This window comes from Scleropages formosus, chromosome 2, assembly GCF_900964775.1.
Source record: "Scleropages formosus chromosome 2, fSclFor1.1, whole genome shotgun sequence".
NCBI classification, from domain to species: domain Eukaryota; kingdom Metazoa; phylum Chordata; class Actinopteri; order Osteoglossiformes; family Osteoglossidae; genus Scleropages; species Scleropages formosus.
In genome coordinates, this window is record NC_041807.1 from 20,476,873 (window position 1) to 20,495,563 (window position 18,691).

At 43.1% G+C, this 18,691-nt stretch overlaps 1 protein-coding gene across 1 annotated transcript; it reads right to left on the reverse strand.

Moving 5' to 3' along the window:
* Positions 1-5,247: 5,247 nt before the first annotated feature.
* On the reverse strand, positions 5,248-12,604 carry hyal4 (hyaluronidase 4). The gene is made up of 4 exons (XM_018747255.2): positions 12,511-12,604; positions 8,549-9,540; positions 8,025-8,114; positions 5,248-6,059 (listed from the first exon to the last, which is right to left on the reverse strand). Exons 2-4 carry the CDS (start codon positions 9,500-9,502, stop codon positions 5,664-5,666), a joined length of 1,440 nt encoding a protein of 479 aa, XP_018602771.1. The 5' UTR covers positions 9,503-9,540; positions 12,511-12,604; the 3' UTR covers positions 5,248-5,663.
* Positions 12,605-18,691: the final 6,087 nt, after the last annotated feature.

Genomic DNA, 18,691 nt, shown 5'->3' on the forward strand with positions numbered 1-18,691 from the left:
TAATGGATCCAATAATGCTTACTGGGACATCCAAGCTATTTGTTATTTTTTCTTTATTTAACTCTTTTCCTGGCTTATGCATTTGGATCACTTTATCTCTTACTTCTGTGATAAGCTCTTCAGTCTTCATTTTCACAGTGTGTTCACAGCCTGGCTAATGACCCTCACACAGGGTGAATTTAATATTCAGAAAATGTGACATTTACTTTAATTGCTCACTTGTATGAACTATTTATTCAATTAAGCCCAAATAAGAGGCAAATGTTTGGTAAGAATTTGCCACTTTAAGCTTTTGGAGCACCGGGGTTTGAATACTTATGCAAGCAGCACATTTCAGTTTTACATTTCATTTTTAATATCTGAGGACAAATAACTCATTTTGGCTTTTGAAATAGACTGTGAAATACAGTCGATCTCAGTAAAACTAGTGATTGGGAGAACATTTGTATGTATCTTTTGAAATTCAGAAAATGGTCCTAACTTTCAAGGGACTTAATTACTTTTGCAAGCAACTGTATATATAAAGTCAGAGCTACTGGCCAATAGTGTCCAGGGTTGTTGGATGAACTTTCTTATGGGCATTTTGGACATGAACCAGGTGAGAAATTTTCCACATATTTAGGATCTTTATCAAGCAATCTATCATTTCAGAAAATTCTAAAGGAGAATGTCAAGCCATTAGTCTATGAGTTAAAGCTGACACACAGCTTGGTCACACTGAGACAATGATTTTGGAGATACAAGAAAGTCAACATCAGAATAGCTGACAAAAACATGATAAAGTTACAAAATGGCCCAGTCAAACTCCTGACCTGAATGCCATTGAGATGTTGTGGAAAGACCTGAAAATACCTGTTCATGCTCAAAAACCTGCAAAGGTCACTGAGTTCAAGTGATTTTACATGGCGGAGTGGGCCAGAATTATACCATAGTAAAGTTAATCAACAGCTACAGGAAGCATATATTTGTACTCATTGGTGCAAAAGCAGCAAACCTACGATTATGTTTTCACACCTATGATCAAACATTTACTCTCTTTGGTGTGACTGTGCTCTAGAACAATGGAACTATCATTGTTAACACTTTGTCTGGTTAAGACTTTATCTTGGAGTCTGGTTCAAATCCCTTCTGCTGCTCTGGTACCCTTCAGCAATTTGCTCGGGACAAAAGTATGATCTAAATAAATGAATATCTAGTGCCACAAGCCACTTTCCTGCCATGCATACTAAGGAATCATCTTGTTAAATCACTGTGGATTTTCCTCTCACCCATTTATTGCGACCAAATAGTATATTTTCTCTCTGTAAACAGCATCCCTGTCATCACAGAGAAGATTCAATGATCCAACTCTGCTTTGATTTTAAGCAAATTCTGTGCCGTTTTTATCCAGGTGAATACCCAGTGGATGATAATGGAGCTGAGGAGCAGTGTTACATCAGACCTGCAGGCCAATCATGCAACAAAACATGGTAAATGCTGTACATACAACTAAAAAAAACCTGCAGACAGCTATGCTAGGTATCAATGATAACGCAATCAGTCAATGAAATCAGTAAGCAAAGTATGTACAAGGTTTAGCTTTGACAATTTGAATTAGCCCTTAAAACCCCTTTTGTGGGACAAAGTACTCAAGTCATTAGTATATAATTCTAGCCCAAGAAGCCAAAATGGCAAAAACTCTACACAAATGTGGTCCCTCAACAGAAATCTAGATGTACACTGTTTCTAAAGTTTGTCAAAAATCTGAGACTTTGTCTAAAAAATCTACAAATAACCTGGAAATTTACTAATGAGAGTTCATGCCATATAAATCATATAATAACGCAGTTAATTTGCATTCTAAACCAGTAAATGTTTATTTTGGATAAGCAAGCACTGAAATCTCACAAGATACAGTAAAGAAGTAAAAAGTCACAAATGGGTGGGGAAACAGAGAATATTATTGCTAGACGTGTACCTTGCTTAATATTCACTTATCTAAAAAAGCAGAAATTAAGTATTAATACAAACCCCACCCTATAACATAACAAAACATAATGCAAAAGACAAACATTTGGGACACAGTGGATGACAAAGACTAATAGTGAGAAACAGTTGAGAACAACTGGTGATTGTTTCTGCCACATCAAAACCCCTGATGAGGAAAAGAAAAAAATTATCCTTACCAGTAACACTCCGGTATCAGTGTCTTAATTCTTTAAATATTACTTAATGAAGAAATCAGTATCTTCAGCTATTGCAAAAAAAACAATTGGTTATACAGAAGAGGATAAAAATTAGATGATAATTATATGAAAACTAAAATGCAGATTAATATGTCAGTTTCTTCCTCAGAAATGTCATTAGGAAATTTGCTTTATTTTGTAACATATTTTCCTCACAAAATTAAATATAAAAATAACCCCAAGAAGTTGTAGTTATTAATGGTTCACGGACTACAGGTTGAACCATGATTGTCACAAGAACCATGACTCACCAGTGGAAACAGCTTGTGTGAGGCTTCCTCACATTGACACATGGGCTGATGACCCATACAGCAGATTCTCAAACAAGTGGATCAAAAAGTCAGACACTAAATACAGCAAAGAAATGTGTGAGCTGAACTCAGTAAATATCATAAACTGTTTGAAAAGCATTGTGGTTGATAAAGCTCAAGTATGGTGTATGATGCACTGCAATGTGACTTTGTAACATGCTGACATTTACAATTTTCCAAGAAGTGATGTGTATTCGGAAAGCATCAGTTTACGGATAAATAAGGAATTCCTTTTATGTATTATGGCTCTAAGAAATGTGTAAAAAGAGGAAAGTTTTGCGACTACACAGAAAAACCAGCCTGGTTCCAGCTACGATATGCTTTCAGCTTGTAGGATAGTGACTATGCTGTTGATAGCATGAATTTGCACTAAGACAACACCTTTTCAATTAATTATAACACATTTCACTGCAATTTTAGCATTTAATTCCACTCTATATTTCTGCTAAGTAACTGGAACTGAGTGCATGATGTATATTGACTAAATCTATGTGTGTGTGTATTTAATAAGCCTGACAGTAGGTTATGTTAAGAACACCTGTGCTTCATATATGATCCTTATTTACCCTCTACAATTGTGGTGTAAATAGTGTCATTCCCAGTAGTGTGGAGGACATGGCCCTCACTGAATTCACATCCCTGTCCACGTGCTCACTCACACACACACACACTTTCTGAACCGCTTGTCCCATACAGGGTCACAGGGAACCGGAGCTTACCCGGCAACACAGGGCGTAAGGCCGGAGGGGGAGGGGACACACCCAGGACGGGACACCAGTCCGCCGCAAGGCACCCCAAGCAGGACTCGAACCCCAGACCCACTGGAGAGCAGGACCTGGTCCAACCCACTGCGCCACTGCGCCACCGCACCCCCCCACAGGTGCTCACTCTCATGGTGAAAACAGACCCAAATAGAAGGTGACAATAAGAAGCACAGAAAACACCGATGTGTCACATAATTGTGTCATATGAGAAGAGTAGATGTGAACTGTTGCTTGTGCTGACACGTGTGCAGTGTGTGGAATGTGTGAAGTGCACATTGTACTCATGTACGGTGCACCAGCTCTCCGATCCCAGCAAGACGGTTACAAGGAAGGCTCTTTCAGAAGCAGTCACTTTGAGGGGATATGTCAAGGAGGATTTCAACGTCAAAACCAACTGAGACCTTTAACTCCAGTCATAATTTTTTATTTTGCAGTCACACTTCTGTTTTCCAGTTCAATGTTTATTTAAAGTTCCCTTAAGTGCCCATTATGATATTATATCACTTGTGGTCGTCAGGTATATTGTTTCACAGTGTTGACACTTTCTGGGAGCAGATTATATTGGGTGTTCAAAATATTTTTATCTGCTTTAGATAATTGCACATGTACATGGTGGAGCAGAAACAGTAAAAATGTCCATAAAAGTCGTTGCATAGTTATTTTTCTGGGTGTGAAAGCAAAAACAGGGTTTAGGTTTGCAGAATTTCAATGGCATCTTATATCACTTTGCCACATAACATCTGCACAGTATATTTGAGTATTACTGTCTAAGTATTTTAACACAATCTCGAGAACATACCAGAATCACAGGCCAAAAGGGCTTTACTGTTATGTGCTGGATCTTAGGAAAACCTTAGGGAATATTAATATTTGTCATTTCTTGGATTAGGTGGAATTTAGGGATAAATGGGCTGATCTCTGCCAGGAATCTTTCACAGAGAGGAGAAAATTCTCATTTCACACAAGTGTAGGCGTGTTTAGTCTCTCAAGCTTCCGAAATGTTATGTGCACCTGAGAGCTAGAGGCAAGAGTAATTATCATAATGATAGATTCACAGTGAATTCAAATAGACTACCAGGAAACATTTGTTTACATCTTAAAGTGCTTATAATCTGGTACAATGTATCCTTGTTATAATGTATATAAATATATATATATATATATATATTTATGTAGTATGTAAAATAATAAATGTATACTACACAGTGGTTCTTCAGGCACCACATGATGGCTACTGCCTCTGTGTTGTATTAATGTTCCTCTTCAGAAAATATTTTTCCGGAATGACTCATTTCTATTTTTTGTAATACCACACGGTTACTTTCAATTTTTATTGCAACCCCTTTCGCTGCTATAAAGCCCATGGTTACAACTTCTACCTCGTGTTTAAGGTTAGGTGAAAACCGAAAATTTAGAACTGAGACGTGACTAAGCTCAGCCTTCACACTACGCGTGCTTGGAACATCATCAAATTTCCTTTTCAGCATCACTTTGATTTTTGGGAATAAAAAACAATGAGTAAGACCCAATAAATAAGGAGACTGTGGCATCATATCATGTATAATAGTTGTACTACCCTATATGAACACCACTTCCTCAGGCGTCTGAAGAAAGCCAGGATGTCCACTACAGTCCTCACCACTTTCTACAGGTCACAGGTGTGCTGTGGAGTCCATCCTCACGGTGTGTATCGCATCCTGGGGTGGCAGCTGCTCCATACAGGACAAGAAAGCCCTACAGAGGGTGGTCAAAACGGCTCAGGAAATCATGGGCACACAGCTACCAGCAGTCAAGGACACCTACACCACACGCTGCCTCAGAAAGACGATGCGCATCATGAGAGATCATAGTCACCCCACACGGCCCACGGGCACTTTTCTCTTCCCTGCCATGGCATCTGCAAAACGGCTCAGGTCTATTCGAACCCGCACTTTTAGGTACGGGAACAGCTTTTACCCCACTGCTGTAAGAGTATACAACACGAACACTCACCAAATCATGTGCTAGGCTTTAGTTAGAGTTGGACTGCTCCTTCCAAGCACAATGATTGGTAAATTACACTGTCACTTTAACTAAGCATTCCCATTTCATTCCCACGTTCTGAGTTCTCTGGCTGCACGGGTGTTATCATTCATTGTTACCGTTATATTTTATATTATTGCTTGAAACTTGAAACTTACCCTGGCCTGAACACCACCAAACTAGTATGAAAAGTAACTTTCAAGCGGCTATTTGTTGTTTCACCTGGATATCCATTATCCATTCTGCAGTAGCAGACGTATAAAACGATACAAAAATAAACTCTGAAGCACGAAAACACAGAACCATCGAAACTTATTGAACTGTCATCGCCGCGCGCCGCCTCATCCCGCCCACAGAAAGAAGAGGGACAGAAGCAGCGGCAGAAACGGCGCCGAACGCTCGCGCCCTACAGCCGAGCTCTCGTGCGCCGTCGCGAGACTCGAGCACCGATCTCCGTCGTAGCCCTGGTAACAATGACAGCGGAACCGTTCGTCCAGAAGGCGCAGCTCGCGCTCTGAGTGGCGCCCCGTGACCACGAAGTCCCCGCCCCCGACGGACGAGATGCGGTGGCTCGCGCTGGACAGGTGCAGGTAGTGAGGGGCGTGCGGATCCTTCCGCACGCAGCGGCCGCCGCCGTGGCACAGGAAGTCGCTGCATGCTTCCGCCGCGCGCGTGACGTTCGTAATGTAGCGGCCCAGTCGGTGGCTCAGGAAGGCCTTCACTTTGGAGCAGTTGTGCTGAAAAACAATGATAGACAGGTGTCATGAGAAACATACAATGCTTTTTGCTATTTATTACACATTATTAGTGTATATGTTCTATATTTACACATATGCAGGGGTAATTGGGACAGTGTCCTCCTGCCCCAGTGTTGAAATAGGCCCAATTTGCCCCCCAATATTTGTGTGTAACTCAACTGCAGCTTCAACTTCACAACTCAGCTGAAACCAGGAATATATTCATACCTCTAAAATCACTTTTATCGCTAACTGCAATCGATATTACTGGAATTATAGACGTGTTTTGCTTCGGTAAATTCCTCTGACAAAGCTATTACAAATAAAAAAAACTCTTAACACTTCCATCCAGCATTAATAATGACTTGTCCAATAAAGCATGCGGTCGTGGTGTGGTACAACCCGGAAGTGAAAGCTTTACATCCTCGTTTAACACTTTTTATTATTTCTAATTAACGTCAAACTACACTGAAATTAAAACTGATTGAAAAGTACTGAAAATAAAAAATATTTAATCTCCATAACCTTCTGTTCAATGCCGATGACCAACTCATTACGTAAACATGTCGAATGTTTGTCAACTTCTGGCCATTTTCAACTTTATCATTTGCATAATCAATAAAAGCCTAATGAAGACCCTAAATGTATTTATTGTTCACGTTGTCTAAATATCTTGGAGATGGTTACAACAAATAAAAACCCTTTGTAAGAATTTTCATTATGTCACTTTTATTATCCTGGAGTTACATTGAAATTAAAACTTAAGAAATCACTGAAGATGAAATTACATTCTTTTCCAATATTCCTCTTCAGTGCCAATATCTGACTCATTCATTCCATGAACGTGAACAACATCCCTCACCGATTTCATTGATCACAGAACAACAACAGACTGTTAAACATGAGTGGAGTGGTCCTGCTTTCCACTTGTCTTTTTATTCTGTTTGAATGTGTTTTGTTATTAATTAATGGGAAACACAGGCCATTTTTGCTCTGCGACAGACAAAAGTTTTAGAAAATAGAAGAGTGAAGAAAATGTAATTAAACGTAAATCAGTGTACTGGAAAATGTTCATATTTTGAAACTTCGTAACATAAATGTCCATAACACGAGGAACGTGTGTACTACTGCTAATACTTTTTGTCCCCCCCACTACCTGGTAAGTTGTTATGCCACTGCTGGTTCTAGAATATTCCACTGAGATTTCCACTTTGTGTATAGAGCACACACACACACAGTCCAAAACTACATGTCCTAAGCAGGGTTGCAGCAAACCAGAACCTAACCCAGGGAACAAGGCTGGAGCAGGAGGGGACACACCCCAGACGGGACACCAGTCCACTGCAAGGCACCCCAAGCGGGACTCGAACCCCAGACCCACCCCACAGCGGGGACTCGGCCAAGCCTGCTGCACCACCACGCCCCATACTGTATAAAGCACATTTTAGCCAAAACAGGCTCTTAACAAGTGTCCCCTTAATACATTATGGCACAGTGGCACAGCAAGTATTGCTGCCCTTTCACAGCGCCTGGGTGGTTTGAGAGAATGTGGGTTTGATCCCTGGTCAGTCTGTGTGGAGTTTGCATGTTGTCTGCGTGGGGGTGCTTCGGTTTTCACCCACACTCCAAACACATGCTGTTCAAGTTCACCCCTAGTGTGTAAGTGACAGAGAGAGTGTGTTCCACTGATGTGTGGATGAGTGACCCAGAGTAAGTAGTGTATCTAGCAGTGTAAGTCACTGTGGTGAATAAGGTGTGCGGGCTGGTAACACTACATAGAGTTCATTGTAAGTTGCTTTGGAGTAAAGTGTCTGCTAAGTGAATAAATGTAAATGTACATTACCAACTGTTCCACAACATTCAAGCAGTGTACAATACCATGGCACTTGTTGCACTTGGGATCCCTTTCATTTAAATGCTACAAAGTGTGACATTTACAGTACGGATGTGTTCCTGAAGACTCACCCTGGAGGAGGTTAGGTTGAGGTCACCCCAGATCACAAAGCCTGCTGCCCCCAGGGCAGCGCTCTCTCCAATAGTGTGGATCAGGTCCTTCTGGAAAGCACAGTAATGTGGCACCATGCTTGTTAGTCTTTGAACACCTGGTTTTACGCTGCAGCCACTTAACTTAAGGTTAACTATTGTTTCTCATACCCTCCAGTATCATTGTTCCTTGTTCTGATGCTGCTGTTGAATTTATTGTACACAACTTACATTTGTTCCATCTCTCACTGTCGAAATTGAATATAATTCCATATTTTAATAAAATCTGAAGTATTTGATATAATTAGGAATTTTTATTTATGTATATACATTATATACAAGATAGTGGTCTTTATGCATGATGTTGCATTTTTAAAGACTTGACTGTTCACTCGATCGCAGTGATGACTCTTGGGAGATGTTTCCTGTTCTCAGTTCTGTATGACTTTATTTTTACATGCTCGTGTGCTGCCACTGGTGATGACTTTTTGTTCCCTAGCACTCACTGTGGTGAGGAAGGCCAAGGCCTCGTCTCTGTAGCCCAGGCGCATGTACACAAAGGTGGGCAGCTCATACTCCAGGGAGGGGAGGGTCGCAATGCGCAGGGACTCCAGAACCCGGCAGCGGGAGAAGTGCAGGTTACTGACGCTGTCTGCGTGGCGCCTCCTGATAGCCACCGAGGGGAAGAGTGCCGTGCTGCTATTCCACATCCACTGGAGTTCATTATTGCGGACCTGCTCCGTCAGTGGACAGGAGCCTGTGTAGTTGTGCTCATGCAGGTTGTAGTTGTGGCAGTCGGGGTAGAGGTAGAAGCCCCAGAGGCCCTGGGGCCGAGTGCGGGTGCCCAGCTCCAGCGTCTCCCTCATAAAGGCCATGGCGCTTTTTTCGAATCTGCGGTGTGCCAGCTCTTCCACCTGTTCCTCTGTCACGTTGATGTAGCCGTTGCGGACAAGCTCCCGGGACTTCCTACGGTAGATGTCCTTCTTATGCCAGTTGCGGCTCCACTGTGGGCGCCAGTACTCCCAGTCGATGACGGCCAGGCCATGAAAGTCCTCCGCGGGGATGTAGTGGTTGATGTCCCGGTTGGCCTTGCGCAGGTGGGACTCCAGGCTGCAGTTCTGCGGCACGCCACCGTTGACGGGCATCCCATGCTCCGTGTAAAAGGGATAATGGCCCAGGCGGTTGGCATAGAAGATGGTGACATCCTGGCCAGTCCTGATTGCTCGAGGGCTGCCCTGGATGTGGAAGAGGTTGAGATTAGCGCTCACGTTGTACTTGCTGATGCACAAGTCAAGCGGCGCATTCCAGGCAGCAATGAAAGGCTTGCGGTCAATCAGGGGCAACTTGGCAGGCTTCTGGCTGAAGGCGACGTGAGCGATAAGGGCAAACCATGAGCAGGTGAGCGCAGAAGGGGTGAACACGGCATGGTGAGGTGTTGCCCTCTCGGGCACCGTGGGCATCCTGTTGCAAGTCTCAGAGGAGACAGGTGTCACTCAGCCTGTGTGAGGACAAAACAAGCATGGGGATCGCGTTCCACACTCAAATTGACATCAAGTCGTTCTTATTCAACAGCACGCAGACCATCGGCACCTTCGCGGAACATCACAAACATCAAGGCGTTCACCTCATTCTGCTGACACCAGGTATCAGCTCAAGACAGTACAACATCTCACCTTTGGGAAAACAGAAAGTGTGGACATATAAATGATATATAAATTCTTAATATTCTGCCACTGCGTTGAATTAATTTCAAGTGTTCCAGGTAAAAGACAGGTGCCATGATCCCACTGCTCCGGTTCTTAGTCAGAATGGCAATTTCCACCCAGCAAACCGACACACCTGCCGATGTCTTCTGTAAACTGAACTTTGTAGCTCAAACGGCCAAGACAATGTCACCCCGAGCTTCAACCAACGGGCACAGACTTGTTACTCGACACCGTAACAAGCCACGGCCGGAATCTCTTCCATCAAGATGCAATGGTAGGAAAAGATAGAAAACATTCTCTTGTGTCAGCTCCACTGTGCTCCCCCCTCTTAACTGATGTTCCTTCATCTATATGTGCCATGAGTGATTTTAATTTTAAACCTTTGGCAGCATGGAAAATTCCCTTTGGTCAAACATGGATGTTTCCAGGCACACAGGATTGAAGTGTCCTGGAATGGAGCTTAACTTATGGAACCAATCAACTGTCGCCATGGTGATGCATGTCTACATTATTAACATTGGTGCTCTGCAAAAATGTACAACAAAAGTGCTCAGTAGGGCATTCCAGAGATAATGGAAGGTTTAACAGTGTCCTGGTGGTTATATTATGGAGTAGTAAATACCTTTCTGGAAGCTTGTCGGTCTTTTTTGGTAAAATTTGGTGTCTGGCAGCATGCTCGGCATGACAGACAGGGAGGTTCAAATGTCAGCCATGCTCTGATTCGTAATTTATATCAGATTATCACCAGGGAGCACGTCTGACCTGGTAACAAGAATTTTTTTCTCGACATCTTTGAGCCAGCATGTTTGCTGAACATCTAAAAAGGGCACAGGTGCTGCCATTTCGGAGTTGTGGCCCGATGAATTTCACAAAAATTTCTCTCAAGCAAGTCACAGAAATAAAGCAATGTTTTCTCTTCGTTGCCCGAGAAGTTTTTCTATTTGTTTGTTTTCTATTTTTTACATTGTGTTCTTAGGAGTTTTGAAAAGTTCCTAGAAACATTAACTAGCACGATGAGAAATGTGTTTGTTGTGTTGTTCTTACGCGTCAGTGCTGCATAGCAGGTTTTGAATTTAGTGCATTAACTTGTTTAATCATAATTATTGGTTTGTTCTCCACTGGGAATCATCAGTAGGGCAGAAGCTTAGTGGTGGAAAATTTTTGTCCAGTATCATGTAGATATACAGCACTCTCATAAGCGACTCTGTATTTATACTATTTTGAGTGACTTTTTCTGTTTCTGCGCGCATTTTTTTCTCCTTTGCATTGAAGAAGAAGCTGTGAAGCCCACGGTGCCACACGGGGTGCTGTACAATGAAAATCTTCGAGAGTATATGAAAATGTATACCCTTTCCTCTACAACTTGCTCTTATAACATGAGTACCTTCGCACTGGCAGGAGTAGAGCCTTAAACTCATGGTCAAGTTTAGATCATCTCATGCCATTTGTTAGTCTGCTTCCTCAATGGACACTGGACCTCACAGCTCTGCATTGGATAAGCGGTTATTGATAATGGATCAATGTATGAAAACATTAAAAGACATAGAAAGAAATTATTATTTGTTATATTATTCCAATTATACAACAAAGTATTATATGGTGTCGGCATTATGATATTTAAAATAGCTGTGAGCGTTTTAATTGTGTGTGTGTGTGTATAAACAAGCATCTTTCTCTGGGGAAGGTCACGCGGTCCAGTCTGACTCAGCACCCTTAGGATGAGCTGTGATCCTGTTTACCCCAAGCACCGATGTCCCAGTCGTCAAACTAAAACCCTGTCACAGAAAGGGAACCTCTCAGGGATGGACTCTCTCCTGGGTCAAACCAGGGCAGGAAATCCTCCAGCTCACAGGAGCAGTGTTTAAGTGTCATTGGGGCAGCTCTTGCAGCCCTGACCTGTAATATTACTGGGAGCACTGTGTTTCTACAGCGATGACTGTCATCAAGGTCGTAGCAATGGAAGGTTTGCCTCCTCACTATTATGTGTTGTGTTCCAGGTCCAACTGCTGCTGGTTTGGGACTCAGATCCCCAGAGGGAGCAGGAACTGGACAGACTGCTCTCTGAAGTGGCCGTGTTTCCAAAGGAATCCTTTGCAATAGTAGTCTGACCTAACAGGGTACAGAGTAGGGTTTTAAACTGTGTTTCTGGCTCATGTCGAACTGGTTTTGGAAGTTAACAGCACTTATATGTAAGAAAAGGACGTCCACTCAGGCTCTGGGTCCCACAGTTAAGTGTGGCTGAATGCTGTTCTTGAAGGGTGTGCGCTTCTTCTCGGTTCATTTACTCCAGAATGACCATTTCAACGTTGTGAAGGCAGTGAAATTTAACTCTAGTTACGGAAATCATAGCAGCAAATCTGGATGTATGTTTCTGTCCTTGAGAGAAGTGCTGATCTAACTTGGCTGTCAGTGTCACTGTCTGCAAAAGGGATCATCCCCGTTCTCCGAAAGACACGTTTTATTATCTTGGCATAGGTTCAAACTTAAATGAAGAACAATTGTTAGTATCAAGCAACCGGTGGCTGACTCAGAACCGCTTCTCGGGTGGAACACAGAATAGATGTTGAGTGTCGTGAAGCACGTGACGCCTGTCTGCCGGCAAACTCACAATGGGCGATGGCATTTTAACCTCACTGCCCATTGTAATGAAAGGTCTGAAATGGCCCGAGTGCAGAGTGTGATAACGTGAAGGACATCCTGTTTGTGAAGCCTGCTGAGCGTCAGAAGGTCTGTTCAAGAGGAGGAGCGAATGGGGGGCTTACCCATGGGTCCCACACGGCTCCAGATGACTCGTTCCTGAGGTCCAAGGAGGTGCGGCTCTCCCCCACGCTCCTCCACTGAGGCGTGCTTCCCGTTCAGCACCACAGTCTGAGGTGCAAACCCACCCCGGACCCTTTTATACAGTGAGAGAAAGAGAGCGAGCGAGGGAGAGAGAGTTTTTCTTAAGAGAGAGGAGGAACCTCCACCAGCTCAACCACCACAACGCAGTGGTTAGCCTGGAGTGGAGGCTGACGTGGGGTGGGGGAGTCCAACGGGAGGTTCCAGCCCAGATCCTACTAAGCGACAGCCTCACCTCCTCCTGCACTATCTAGAAGTCAACAAGAACCAGCATCTTGTCCCCTATCCCCATCTTTGCTGATTAGCATTAGTTAAGCTGAACAGGGTTAAAACTTCACATGAGTCCTGCTTGGGTCTCTGTGTATGGGTGTGTGGTTAAACCTTGCTGTCACTAAGTGTGAAGTGTGATGCTCTTTGCAGGGCCTGGATATCAGGTATGGTAATCTTACTGAAGGGGTGAGTCTGTGAGTAGCGGGACAGTCAATACGTTAGACTTCTCTTTCCCTGTCATGTAAACCCTGCCTTAACTGGTGACAGTTTAACCCCCCGGGTTGCGTTCTGGTCCAGTTTGACCCATTTATTTACAACTTTTATTTGTCATAAATATTGTTTCTTTCATCTGTTTGCCATAACGTTTCTTGACATCCTCCACACCACATCTGAACAAATACTGTACAATCAGTGATCGCCACTTTCATTGAATTTTTTGTCTCGTTCAAATTTTCTATGTCTGTGGTGTGTGTGGTCAGAGCCAGCCACCAGCAACTGGCTTAAGCTATACTGAAGTATCAAATGTCAGATTCAGACATTTGTGCACGCGCGCACACACACATGCACACACACACACTCAAGTGGATTCATCGCAGGTAAATGAGGTCTACAAAAGATTAATTTCAAGAAGAATAGAACTTGTGATAATGACTAGCTACAAGGTGTAGAATAACACTAGGTGATCATTTGTGATTTTTAATTGCTTTATGAACAATCATAATTAAAATGGGCTGCAGAATTTTGGGTGGAAATGCCAGAAACAGAAAGCTGTATCATAACCCAAGGGTTGAATGAACGTGTAAATTGACTGCTTCCTGAAATTCTGAAAGTTGGCCGCACTGCTCGACCACAAGTAATCAAGAGTGCTAAGAATTTCATACCCAAGCAATCCATTCATTCTGTAAAAATCAGCACATGAACCCTTTGACCTGTGGACTCTCCAGCTGCCCAGAGCTACTTCTAAATTGCTCTTGTTGATGTGTTCTTACAAAACAGTTCTTAAATGCAGGGCTTTTGAGCCACATCAGTACACCCTGTCAGTTCATTTTCATGTTCAAAGAATATTTATTTGTGATCTCTGGCACATTCAGCGCATTACTGGGGGTTCGTCCTCTTTTAAAGCCAGTCATAACAATATCTGAATCCTCCCTGAAGATATGTGTGGACCAGCCATTTCATGCATGGCCGCTCCCACAGCAACAGATATGTAAAGTCATTTTAATCCCTCCCACCTGAGAAAAGCAGGACCAAACTTGATGCAAATACCTGTGAATAATAGTTGGGTGCTCAGTTCATTGACCTTGGAAGACGGACCAAGCTCTCAGAAGCTTCTGAGTTCAGCTCTACCTTTACCTGATACACTCCCTACTTGAGTTATGGCCAGGTTTGGACCCCCAGATATGGCATTACTTCTTCCTGACCTTCTGCAGCCCCAAGACCCTTCCTCTGGTATTTGAGAGAGAGCACACTGTCTCTATGACTGCAATTATGCTTTTTGTGGTAGGTTCTACTAGAAAGGTACTGAGAACATATTTGACAGGACATGAGTACATGCATCTGTGTATACCAAATGATAATACACACACACACACACACATTTTCTGAACCGCTTACCAAATGATAATAATGATAGTAAAAAGGAAGTCCACAGGACCAGATGCGATGACATCACATCCTTATGAGGTTCAGAAAAGAATGAACATTTCCACTCACTGAGACCCCAGGACACATTTGTCTGGAGTAGGGTCTGTACTCGCCTCCAGATGATCAAAATGGTACCATGATGACCACAGCGTCATTCTAACTAATTGATGTGTTTGTAGTTTAGGTCTCGCGGTGAGCAGCCCGCTTCCTGGCGCTGGAACCGGCAGTCTGCACCAGAAGGGGGATGAATATAATCTGTCTGAGTGGCGGTGATCAGCAGACTTCTCGCCCCATCCTGTATTGAACTGAACAACACTGGCGCCTGAATGGACGAAACTCCACCCGATCCCAGCCGCCAGCCCCAAACCCCGTCCTCCCAGCAGGATTTTATTGCCGAGGGTTTGGTGCTGTCTAGCCCCCGCTGAACCCCTGTCCCCGCTCCTGCTGGCAGAACCCTGCTGTGTGCAGTTAGAGTGGAGACAGGCTTCTTCCATCACGGTACAGACCACATTCCCACAGTGGGGCCAGTGTGGGCCGGGCGCCTGGCTCAGTCCCCTTTAGAACTGCGGAAAGCGATTATTCCCATCCCAGTGGTTCCGGATCCTTCTTTATGCCTTTTCCCACTGTTCATAACGAAAATCTCAACCGGAACATGAACTGATGGAGACCAGGCCTCTGCTGGCTTCTCACTGCAAATCTGTCTCCTAAAATGTTCTCCTCCTTTCTCCTTTATTTCTCTTGTCTTCTTGTCTCCATTCCTTTCATAACTGCCCACGAACTTCAGGCTCTCTAAAGCAACATTTCTTAACTTCTTGGATGTTCTTGTTCTACTTGCATCCTCCACATGAGAAGAAAATCTGAGAGGCTAGAGACTGTGGAGTTTAGGGTTTCACCCTTCCAGTAGGTGCTTGAGCCCCTCTACCTCTGAGCAACCAGCCCCACATGAATTACTCCTTTTACAAAAATCATAGCAAGTAAAAGGTGATTATTGTTAGCCAAAACATGGAAATAAGAAGCCAGAAAACAATAATGCTTTATCGCCCTTTTTTGTATGGTTTACGCATTTAAAAATCACACTTCATGTTTCAGCAGAACATGAAACCAAAGACATGCAGTGATTCTTCATCCTTTAAATCATCTGGTATTCAAACACATTCAGGATTGAACATATATGCTATGACATGTTCCTTTAGCAACATAGATGTGCATATAGAAAATCCCCACTGCATTGTGGGTGTGTTCTTTTGTTTTGAGAATGGAACTCAAACAACTGCTGCCAACAGCGCTGATAGTAACACGTAACCGTAGACCCACAGGCTTCTGAAATAAGTCACAGTGGAGAGATACCTGCAGAAAAGTGTCTTAGGGTCAGCAAGAGAGCCTGTCGCACTGGGATTGAGGCCACTTGTGCTGCTATCCCACACTGACCCTCCGTGAGCCATCAACCAGGCCTAACATCACACCTGAGAGCCCATCCAAGACTGGCTTCTCTGGATTATTGGTGTGGCACCCTCTCAATCAGCAGCGATTGCCCTGCGTGCCACAACTTTGCACAGATCTGCCCAGATCTCCTAAAATGTGTGTTTAACCCTCCAGATATTTGGCTTGTTTATACTGGAAAGGCATTTTAAAGGGTTTCAGCAGTGGAATGGACAAACGACATTAAGTTATAGACTGAATTCATCCTCGCATGCTGTGTGGTATCGTTTATAGCCTGAGAGATTTCCCACAAAAACAGTGAGCCTGAGGAAACCACAGAGAGACAGAGTCAGAGGCCAGAAATCAAACTTTGAAATCGTCTGCTTGTTTACATATATATTTAAATGTTGGAAATGCAATTATTGTGATTATTGCATCACTATTAAAGAATAGCTATTTATAGAGGAATTTTTCTCAAACTGGAAACTTTAAAATTGATTATTTTTTATAAGGTCTGACATACAGCAATTGCAAAATGAAGTAGAACTGCATAAATAACAAGATTGTAAGGGTTCCAAACGTTTGAAACATAAATCTGTTACAAAACATTGTACTAACTTTTTAGAATATGTGAGAAGCATAAAATCTCACTTAATGCTTTGAGTCAGAAGTGTTTATTAGAAATCCTAAAAGCAATATGAATGCAATATTCTCTGCTGATCTGATACATCTGAGGCCTGTTCCTGGAAACCGCTCTGCTGAAGGGCGCTTCGTTTACTGTACCATAGCCATCTTGAAAACATTACTATGCGGCCTATTAAGTCGAACAGTCATTCCAGTTCGGTAATTAAGGCAGTTGGTGTAACAGGAAGTAGAGGACAGAGTGGTTTTTTGGAACCTTGGGGGCATATACACAAATGACAGCTCTTCAGTAGTTGCTCTACCTCCTCTCATGTTCTTTCCCACAAGTAGCCAAGACCAGAAAAAACAAACAAAAAACACAACAGACAAAGAAATCATGTCCAGTTCCACACAGACTGTTTTTTTTTTTGTGGATAAGACAATCCCACCCCCCAAATCGATGATGGGCTGGAGAGTCGTTCAAGACACACACCGAACCCGGGCATATCGAATGAAATTGCCATTGTTCTGAACATATCGAGTGAATTAGCTCCAGTGGGATGGGGCTATTTATTTACAGTCTCTGTTCATTTTCCCATGTTTACCATCGACCACGATGGAACCAGTCATGACTCTGAGCAGCTGCAGTGTGCATCCCAACCAAACAGGCACTATGGACATTCCCTCATCCTGACAGTGTCCGATGAGGCTGCAGTAAACAATGGCAAACTATAGCGGGGACATTTGCGTCATGTTCCCTTTATGTGGCAGACAGAATAAAATTCCATCTTAACACTTTTTTTTTTTTTAAATATTACATACACCACTCAGTATTTCTATCCAACCATCCATCCATTTTCATTAGCCTCTTGTCCTGGTCATGGTGGTAGGGGGTCTGGAGCCTATCCCAGAGTCACTAGCCGCTAAGGAGGGGGGCTTCCCTACTCAGCATGTCACTAAATTTCATTACTTAAAAGCAAAAAACACAGTAAAACCTTAGTTTTACCTGTTAATGGCTCACTGTGTAATTATGAGTAATTATGCTTACTGTGCAATAACGTTTCTGACACATGCAGTGTGCCAAAACAGCCTTACATAAAGTGGATGGTGCAGAAACCCATTTAGTACCCTACTCATTTGGCTTTAACCACATCAGTTTATGGCAATGATAAAAAGGTTAGATGAAGAAAGGAAAATAATTTGTGATTATGACTTAGATGGAAATACAGGTTTTGTAAATTTTGCACAGATGTTGATTCAGAAGTCTCAGGAACTTAAATATTTAATTACTTAATTTAATATTTTCTTCCCCTAAACCAATCAAGGCCTGTGGAGATAAAGTTTAGTTGCATTCAAGCAGAAAGTCAACTACAATGTCGCCATCAGCTTTGAGTAGGTGATGATTAGCATGGGAAGTGTGTGACCAACTGGCTGCTTAACGCTTCCTGTGTGTGTGGGGGGGGTTGTATGTGTTTCCCATTTTGTGCTGTGAACTGTGTAACTTGCTATGGTAACTTGCAAATCACACTCTGCCTTTTCTATTCTCACAAGTGCAGTATTTATATGGTGTTTTTGTCCTTGGAGTGTTATTGTGTGGCAAAGGGACCTCGTAATTGCCTCGTATTTATGCTCCATTTACTTTGCATCGCTCTCACCCATTGGGAGGCTCTGGTTCTCTCAGTACTTACTGTACAGAGCTCTAGAGCTATCATAACTGTGTGGTGACTTTGAAGGCATCTGATCGTATCGCTGTGTTATTACTGCAAAATTGTGCGAGAGCCGGTTGTTCTCATTAGCTGCAGTGTGCTAACTTTGCTCCCAGTGCCTCTATCGAACATCTGCTGAGCAGAAAAAAGAACTCCCACCACCTCACAGCTCAGGTTGCCCTGGCTCGGAAACCTGACTTTTAAAACAGAGATGCCAGTTCTCCAAGAGGCAAAAGCCATTTTCATCCTTTGAACTATTTTTGTCTCTAAATGTAGGTGTAAAACAGGGCCATGCTATGGAAATTTCAGTCTAAATGTTTACTTTGGAGCAGGTCCACGGCAAAGCAGTTCTCCCTGTCACCGCTGGGCCCAGCCTTCAAAGGCTCTCCGTTCTGTGGACCTGGGTGGTTGTTGCCATTTTGCCTTTTTTGGCTCTCGCCTTTGA